The sequence below is a fragment of the Oryx dammah genome, unplaced genomic scaffold (genome assembly GCF_014754425.2).
Source record: "Oryx dammah isolate SB20612 unplaced genomic scaffold, SCBI_Odam_1.1 HiC_scaffold_23, whole genome shotgun sequence".
Lineage (NCBI taxonomy): Eukaryota > Metazoa > Chordata > Mammalia > Artiodactyla > Bovidae > Oryx > Oryx dammah.
The window spans coordinates 26,519,320-26,528,643 of NW_024070207.1; the positions used below are offsets into that span (position 1 = coordinate 26,519,320).

Below are 9,324 nucleotides of genomic sequence, written 5' to 3' on the forward strand. Positions count from 1 at the left end.
CACCCAGGGCTGATCTCCTTTAGAATGGACTGGTTGGATCTCCTTGCTGTCCAAGGGACTCTCAAGAGTCTTCTCCAACACCACAGTTCAGAAGCATCAATTCTTCAGCACTCAGCTTTCTTCACAGTCCAACTCTTTTATACTTATAGCTATATATTATTTCCCCATGTACTTGAAAGACTAAAATGTCCTCTTCAGCCTTAATTTTCCAATAGATCCTATATAGAGGTGTATACAGAAGGAGTTGTGCTTAACTTTGCCTTAAGGGTTAGGTCAGAGGAATGGCTTCACAGAAGAGGTCCTTCTTGGAAATGAGCCTTGAAAGACCAGGAAGGAATTGGCCCTGGAACTATGGAAATGGCATGTGCAAAGGTAGAAACAAGCCCAGCATATTCACAAACTGCAAGTAGGTTGGTGTGCTGGGGTGTGAGTAGGAGAGTCCCAAAAGATGAGGAAAGAGCTGGCAGCCAAATGACCAGGGGCCCTGTTGAACTTTGATCATTATTCCATAGGAAATGGGGAGTCATTGAAAGATTTTAAGAGGGCGGTGACATGGTCAGATTCACTGTATAGAAATACTGCTCTGTGAAAATGGGCAAACGTCTACCTCAACTCCCATATAGGCTGATAATTCCCAAATTTCTATCTGTCTCTTCTCTGTTCCTCCTGTTTTCACCCCCACCTTGGCTAATATATCACCATCTGCCCCAGAGTCATTTTTCATTACTGCTGTCTTAACCTTCAAGAGCAAATGGTTACATCTAAAGGTACCAGCATAACACCTTGCACAAAGTGGGCATTCAGTGAATAAATGAGCATGGAACTTTGGTTCTTCAGTTGGCTTCTGTCTCATAGAGCCTATCATTGGATCACATTTGGATAGAATGTGAAGAAATGTAGCAATGGATTTGAGTTCTTTTTTCCTCTTCCTTTCTTTTCTTTTCGTCTACCTTTCTCTAATGATGGACTTTAGTTGGCTATAACCCCTGAAGCTTTGGTTTGAATAGCCAGTTGTAAACATCATGTGTTTTATTAGTAACTGTAGTGTTTGATTTAAGACTGAATTGTTCTAACAATCTGAAATATGATACATGCACTAACAGGAGTTTGTTTTACATATTTATGCTTATGTGCTATCCTGGCAACCCACTTCAGTATTCTTGCCTGGGAAATCCCATGGGCAGAAGAGTCTGCTGGGCTACAGTCCATAGGGTTGCAAAGAGTCAGGCATGACTTAGCGACTAAATAGCAGCATCAGCTATCCTGTGAGAAAGTGACGCGACATTGTACAAATAACGATGTTTAAGTAGGAGCAATTAGGTAAAACTGTCATAACATTTGATACTTGCTTAAGAAATATAAGATATTTTTATATTATTATTATTAGAATATATAACTCCCATCTAATGGCCAGTGTGCTTGGGCCCTGAGATTTTAGCGTAGAATGCCATTGCTTTTTGTTAGTATGAGAGGGGTTCTAAGGTGACAAAGAACCTGGGAAATATACCACAGAATATATAGTTGAAGGTGTTGATTCTGAAGGTGAAGTACAGGGACTTTACAAAACAGCAAAGGAGAAAAAACCTCCCAGTTTTGTTTTACTAAGAACTATAGAAGAAAATTCTGACTTTGTAGAACTACCTACAAATTTTGAGGCACCAATGTGGAGTGCAATTTATTTATTTATTTTGCTCCTGCTCATTCACCTGCTTTTGACTTTGAACCGATAGTGGGCACCGACCTTCTGTCATTCAGACTTAGGCAGGCTTAGTGTCTAGGATTTTAGTACATAAGAAATGTAATGTGGAGTCTCTTTAATCTCTTTCAATAAGTCACTTCAAGTCTTCTGATGCTTTCTGTGCCTTTTGAATTGATGCTTTGAAGCTGAGTATTGGGGCAAAGGATGTTTGAACTTGGTGCCTGGTGTGATTGATATTCACCACACAGTACAGGGCAGCGCCACTTACTGCAAACATCCCATCATTTATTAAATAAAGGTAGAGATCCATGTCCTAGTACTCAAAAGTTGGGACTTGGGTGATTTTGCATTGAACAGAATCATAAACCATTAAGAAGATATGGAAAACCAAGGCAGACAGTTTGCTTAAAGTCAATCTAAAGTCTAGTTTAAACCAGGGGTTGGCAAACTACAGCTCTTTACCTGTTTTTGTACAGCCTGCAAGCCAAGAATGATACATTTTCAAATGGTTGAAAGAAAATCAAAAGAAGGCTATTTTGTGACATGTGAAAATTATGCGAAGTTCAGATTTTAGTGTCTGTACAGTTTTGTTGGAACCCAGCCACACGCCTTCATGCTGCAGTGGCAAAGCCGAGTAGTTGTGAGAGAGACCGTGTGGTCTGCGGAGCCGACAGTATTTACTGTTTGGCTCTTTGCAGAAAAGATGTGCTGACCCCTGATTTAAAGAATGTGTAAGAAAACTGGAAGGAAATAAATAATATAACCAAGGTAGACATAAGCATTATACAGTCCTTCAGGAAACATGTTAAATGAAGGATGGGTAAAGGGGGAGCCTATTGAGCCTAAAGGAGAGATGTTTGGCAGGTCTGCTGGTTATTGAGATGGAGGCATGAGAGCTGCCTTCTGATATTTGAAAGATTGTCGTACAGAAGAGGGAATCAGCTTGTTCAATCTGACTGCAAAGGTTAGACCTAGAACCAATTGTTGGAAACAATAAGGTAGCACATTGTAGCTTTGCACAAGGGAATATTTTAAACTTATTCAGAGGTGGGCTAGGCAATCTTGTGAGGTAATGAGTACCCCATCATTGGAAGAATTCAGACAGGCTGGACAGCTAATTAGCAAGGACCTAGTAGAAGAGATTCAGCATCAACTTGAGTGATTTTTAAAGGTCTTTTTCAATCTTGAGAGTCTGTAATTTTATGAGCTCCCCCTATTGAGACTCTGTATCAGGGGAAGATTTCAGAGTACACAATATATCTTTGATTACATGACTCCTCCTGCTTAAAAATAATCAGTGAGATCCTTTTGTCAACTGAATTAAGTAAAATTGCTTAGTTCTTTGGTTTTAGCTTCTAGGTTCTTTGTATTTTGATTCAAACTTAGTCTTCTCCATCACTCTTACCCTGCACAGCATTTTCCAAGTTGGTTTCTACCAAACATTGTTCCAGGATTTGCAAATATACAATATGCAAAACAAGGTTTTGAATCCTGCCCTTGACCCTTGCAATCTACATTAGACTGCTAAGAGCTCTGTGAAGTCCTGCCATGACAAAATTTGTTTAACCTTTTAAAAACCTAGCATTTCCTGAGCATGTGTGAACACAAAGTACTTTTTTTTTTCCCTTTGGCCACAGCTATTAACACTGCACAACATTTTTCCATTTGTCATTTTCCTACTTTCTTCTGTTGTCTTTCTTGTTTTTGTGTCTCCTGTCTTCCTCTTGTGTGCTGTTTCTCTCCCTTCAATTTCATTCCTAAATCCAGCATAGGGAAATCGTGAAAGAAGGAGATAATTAGACCACAGAACTGTGGAAACAGTTTGAGACCATGTGAACCACTCCCTGTAACCCCAAGGAAAATAGGAAGATAAAAAAGTACAAGAATCTAGGGGGAACATGTATATGAAAGAAGAAATTATGTAAGATAAAATTGCTTTAGACATCATAAAATTTCTCAGAATCATTTCATTGTCATTTAGTTATTCAAAAAATGAATCACTGTTTTATTGGTAATCTGGCCTCTTTCTTTATAGAAATTTCTGGTGTTAGCTTGTGTTCTGTTTTTGATACCATCTGCTTAGTTAGTCAGTCTTTAAGCGTGTGAATAAAAGATGGGCTTGGTATCTTTAGAGGAAGTGGCATTACCTACGCTAGGAAGGTAACATCCAGACTCACTCATTTCTTGATGCCTTTCTCCAGAGAGATTATTTTTCTGTCTGTAGTTAGTGACAGGTTAAAAGGAATGAAGGTAAGAACTTATTATAGAGTCTATTTATAATCATCTTGAGATATTCTACTTCCCTGCATATGAAACTGTCTCAAAAGTATTAGTTTTTTCCTGAATCACCCATATGAACCATGAATATGTATCTAAAGATATCTGCAGTCACAGGCAACTATTACTTATTGAGAATAATAATAGCCAGAGGGTATAGCTTAATGATTCAAGAATCAGCTTCACATAAAGACTCTATCTAGTCTCCCTAGAAACCAACAATCAAATCTCATCAGGGTCAACTTAGCCCTTTCTATAATAGATAAATTGAATAACATGCTGTTTAATTTGTATGTGTGGTATTGAATGAAGCTATGAAGAGTGTTTGGTCTGCATATTAAAGATACTGCCATTGTTTTGGTAAGTAAGGAAAATTCCAATGTTATTTTTCCTAAATTATTTAACCTTGAGTAATTGAGGATGGTTATTTTTAATAGTTAAACAATAATTTGTTAATGAAGAATTTTTTCCTGTCTAGACTGTCTTTGGTTTTCTGCCTTCTTTTGGGCTTGAATTTTACAGAATAGAAGATGCTTGGATAGTTGATAATATTTCTGTGTGCCATTTTTTCTAGCTTTTATTTGGAAAGATAAAACTGTATTTAAAAAATTTGCCACTTCTTAAAAATGTTACAGATTGCAATATTCATTACAAAAAAATTTAGAAAATGCATGCTAGTATAAAGAAGAAAATAAAAGTTCCCATTGATTCTATATTCAGAAATAGCTGCTGTTAACCACCAGTAACTCTGCACATAGTTCTCTCTCAGCTATTTCTATTGTGTATGTGTATATATACTAAGATGTATTTATATGTATATCATAATTTCCAAATGAGCAAAAATTTAGTTCCCAATATTTCTCTGCTAAAAAGCACACTGCTCTAAATATTGTTTTGTAAATCTTCGTGTACATCTATTTCCTTATGTTAAGCATCTAGAAGTGGAATTGCTCATTCAAAGAATATGAAATTTTTAGGATACATCATTGATGTTCCTAATTTTCTTTCTAGAAAGATAGTATTTTAGTCTGCTTGGGCTGCCATAACATAGTACCCACATGAGGTGACAATTTCTCATGGCTTTGGCTCCAGGTGGGTTGGTTTCTGGTGAGGCGTTTCTCCCTGGCTTGTAGACAGTGTCTTCTTCCTGTGTCCTTACACGGAAGGACTCAATCGTTATGACTTTGGTTAACCTTAATTACCTCCTTTTAAAGGCCCTCTCTCCAAACACAATCACGTTGTGGGTGTGTTAAGGCTTCAACTTACAGATTTGGGGAGGACACAGTTTTTTCACAGTGGCATCCCATCATCAGTGAATGAGAGCTTCCATTTCACCATCTTACTGCCAACACTGGATGCACATATCACACACATGTGAACATGTCTTTGCTAATTTGATAAATATATCATTGTTTTACTTTGCATGTCTTTGATTGAAAAAAGTTTTTAATATTTGGACACTTAAAATTATTTTGTTTTCTATTCTTGTACTTTGACCACTTTTTGGTTGGAGTTCTCAATTGTTAATAAATCCACATTTTAATTTGAGCATTTAGCTATTTTATATCTTATCAAATATTTTTGCTTATGCAAAAAGAAACCATTTTAATGTTATTTATCCTTTGATATTAAGCCATTATTTACCTTTCAAATACAGCAAAATATACCAAGCTAATATATGAGTGTCCATATTAATGAATCATATATTTAACGTTCACCATACATTCATAAAAGCTGTTTATAGTTTGGATGCATTGATTTGCTGGCAGTGAAATATAGGTAGTGGCAAGGTTAATGTGGAATCTTTACAGCTATTGTTTGCTTTGAATTAACAACTGTAGCAGTGTTTCCTCAGAACTCTGATCCCACGAGGTATCCTTTGAGAAGAGACTTCTGCTGATTGAATGGCTTTGGGAATTGCTTGCTTTTTCCATCTCCTACCCTAGTGGTTGACAGTGCTTATTAGAACTTTAAAGGCTCTGAGCATCCCTATAGAAAAGAAATCTGACTTTTGTAAGCTGAGTATTTCCAAATTGTACTTTGACAAGAGGACATCCCCTTATTTTTTTAATGTGACTTTTGTTAACTTTCTGTTTTGAAATATTTATAGATTCACAGGAAGCTGTGAAGAAATGTCCAGGGAGGGCCCATGTACCCTTCACCAAGTTTTCCCAGATGGCCACATCTTCCATAAACACAGGACAGTGTCACCATCAGAAAATGGACATTAATACAATCCAAAGAGCTTATTCAGATTTCGTTGGTTATAGATGAACTCTTGTGTGTGGGTGTGTGTGCACATGGGTGTGTGTGTGGATGAGTGTGTATGTGTGTGCTAAGTTGCTTCAGTCATGTCTGACTCTTTGTGACCCCATGGACTGTAGCCTGCCAGGCTCCTCTGTTCATGAGATTCTCCAGGCAAGAATACTGAAGTGGGTTGCTGTTCCCTCCTCATGAGTGTGTAGTTCAGTACAATTTGATCACACATAGGTACATGTAACTAACACCACCAGAAGACTTACTCGTACTGGCTCTATAAATTCACACCCCTCACCCCCTTTTTCTAGTCCCTGGCAATTTCTAAACTTCTGTCATTTAATAATGTTAATATAAATGGAACACTGTGCTGTGTAACCTTTTGAGATTGGCTTTTTTTTTTCACTCATAGGGTTCATTTAGGTTTCTGCATATACCAATAGTTCTTTCCTTTTTTACTGCTGAGCAGTATTTCATGATATGGATGTACCACAGTTTACCCACTCTCCTACTGAATGATATTTATCCACTTATCATATATTTAGTGGAATATAGCCTGTTTGAATATTGTTCTGAAGAATACCAATTTAGAAAATTCTCTATCACAGAAGTGATAGAATAGAACAATTACCACTTTTTGAAGGTTGTACCTGGGTTGCAGAAATTAAAAGTCTTCTTTATTTGGTTCAGGAATTCCAGAGACGCTGTAATACTCTGATTTCATTGATTGAGAAAGAAAATATGGAAATTGAGGAAAGAGAGAGAGCAGAAAAGAAGAAACGGGCAACTAAAACTCCAATGGTAAAATTTTCAGCATTTTCCTAACTTTTAGGTAGATCCCATTTTTTTTACATAATTAAAATGCCTATATTATGTTTAATGCTATAGTGATACCTATTATAAAGACTGGTTTTTATGAAATGCTGATTTGTTTTTGACAGAAAAAGAATTACACTACAACCATGTGTTTCCTATTTGTTTGTAGCGTATATGGTTAGGAACTCCCTAGTAACAGGGCTCAGTATTTTTAAAAATTTCTCATGACTTTTAAGCAGAAGTGTAATGCAAGTAAAATCCTCTGAACTGAGACTGGAGTTGTCATGGGGAGTAGAAGAGGGGTGGGGTGGGGTGGGGCTGAGGTTGAAACAGAGTTCTGATTTGATCAAAGAAGTTTTCTGATCTTTGTGGAACTATGAATACAAAGAACTTTGAGGAGACAGCAAAGCTTTACTTGATTTACTTGGTAATAAGTTAACTGTTAATAGTAAGATGATTTTAACTCAGTCAGGTTGCCTTGTATAGTTACAATTTCAAGTAGTCTTTAACATATTATTTGAGTGTGGTTAAGTAAACTACCATATTTCATCAAGTCTAAGATGCCTTCCATTGTAAGACAAAGCATTATTTTATGTGCTACTAAGAAAAACTGCTGCCAAGTAACTCTGATTTGTCATCAATTCTAGAATGCATCCTGATTTCAGAGATGCTAAAGTGGGAAACAAGTGTGCATCATAGAATATATGAAATATGGTATTTTAGCATCTGTCATAACATTTCAAAAGTAATACACTCATAATTAACATTTTTCCCAGAAAATTTTAAGTATTAAGTAGTTCTTTAAGCATACAGTTTTAGTACCATGTGTAAGTAGAAACTTGATGACTATTTTTGATGGGTATTTTATGTCTTTTCTTAACAAGAAAACATGTTTGGAGGTTATTTTACATTGGGTTATATAGTTTGTTGGGCTATATAGAACATTAACTGTGAGTATAACATTTAAGTGAATATTCATGTTAAAATTTTTTTTTGATGCATTTACATCCTAGATTTAACATTGTTGGGCCATTTAAAAATGTGCATATTGGAGCAGAACATTAAATCTGTTTCCATTTTAGTCACAGAAAAGAAAAGCAGAGTCAGCTACTGAGAGCTCTGGAAAGAAGGATGTCAAGAAGGTGAAATCCTAAAGCCTAGAAATAAAGTTTTAAATGGGAAACTGCTATTTTCTTGTTCCCATCTTCAAATGCTAATTGCCAGTTCCAGTGTATTCATGGTACTCTAAGAAAAATCAGTTTGGTTTTGATTTCTTGCATATTTTATATATTTTACAATGCTTTCTACCTGAAATGTGTAGCTTTAGATTTTATGCATTCTAGTATTTTTGTGTACTGTATTTTGTGTATTTCATGTCTTCATCTAAATCCTCTCAGTCCTTGTTCTTTTGAAGCTTGTGCTGAGGTTTTAGCTTTTCTATGTTTTATATGCCGCTGCTTTGAAAGAGAACCTAGATTCTATAGCTGTATTATTGTTGTTTCATACTTTAAATTTATATGGCTGTGGAAAAATGAATTAAAATGATTTGAGGAGAAAGACTTTTTCACTTCTTTGTTGCTTTCTTTTCTATTGAGTATGGGCTTGTACGTGTTACTGCATACTGTGATTAGCATAATAATTGTTTCTTTGAGGTCATCTAAATATTTTTTTCCTAAAGGAATAAAGGGTGAGAACAGAAAATTATTAAAAAAACTAATATTTGATACTGTGCTTGCTGTCAGTATGCATTACATTTAAATTATTCTCTAAATATTCAAGTGGGAAAGTATAATAAAGAAATGTCTATAAGAAATTTAATTATTTCCTGTGTTTTGTGCAGTAGAAGATAGTTGTGTTTACTGAACTGTATTGTTCACAACTATGTATTTGGTTGAAAGTTAAAGCTTTGCTTGCTGACTTGTGCCTGATCTTTTATCACATAGAGCCAGTTCAGGGGAGTCTGGGTATAACACGTAGATTTATTAACAACTCAGTGACGAGTATGAAATAAGCAGCATGCATGCAGAAGAAAGGGGGAGGTCTTCCATAGGAATGCAAGTATGCTCAGTTCACAAGACAGAGTATCCGAGGTTTTATATACCAAGAGCTTCTATCTTTCCCACACCACAGACCCCACACAGGCCAGTGGGATGTGAGATGGGAGGAGATCTGCTCCACACAGTCACTCCAGGCTCCAGTCCGACTGAGGCTCCCATGTTTCCTTTCTGCACCATCTAGAACGTGTGGGTTATTCAGCTGCCACCGTAGGAGAACAG

General features: G+C 36.3%; 1 protein-coding gene across 7 annotated transcripts in view; it reads left to right on the forward strand.

Moving 5' to 3' along the window:
* The window catches only part of SMARCA1 (SWI/SNF related, matrix associated, actin dependent regulator of chromatin, subfamily a, member 1), a 67,976-nt gene extending 59,110 nt beyond the window's left edge, over positions 1-8,866 (forward strand). For 2 of the 7 annotated variants that reach the window (XM_040265192.1, XM_040265191.1), the window contains 2 exons: positions 6,923-7,033; positions 8,131-8,866. In XM_040265192.1, coding sequence (XP_040121126.1) covers positions 6,923-7,033; positions 8,131-8,202 — 183 coding nt within the window. In that variant the 3' untranslated portion in view covers positions 8,203-8,866. Of the gene's footprint in view, positions 1-6,922; positions 7,065-8,061 lie in introns of all 7 variants that reach the window. The other 5 variants (XM_040265193.1, XM_040265196.1, XM_040265195.1 and 2 more) reach the window with 3 other exon arrangements.
* The last annotated feature ends 458 nt before the right edge of the window (positions 8,867-9,324 follow it).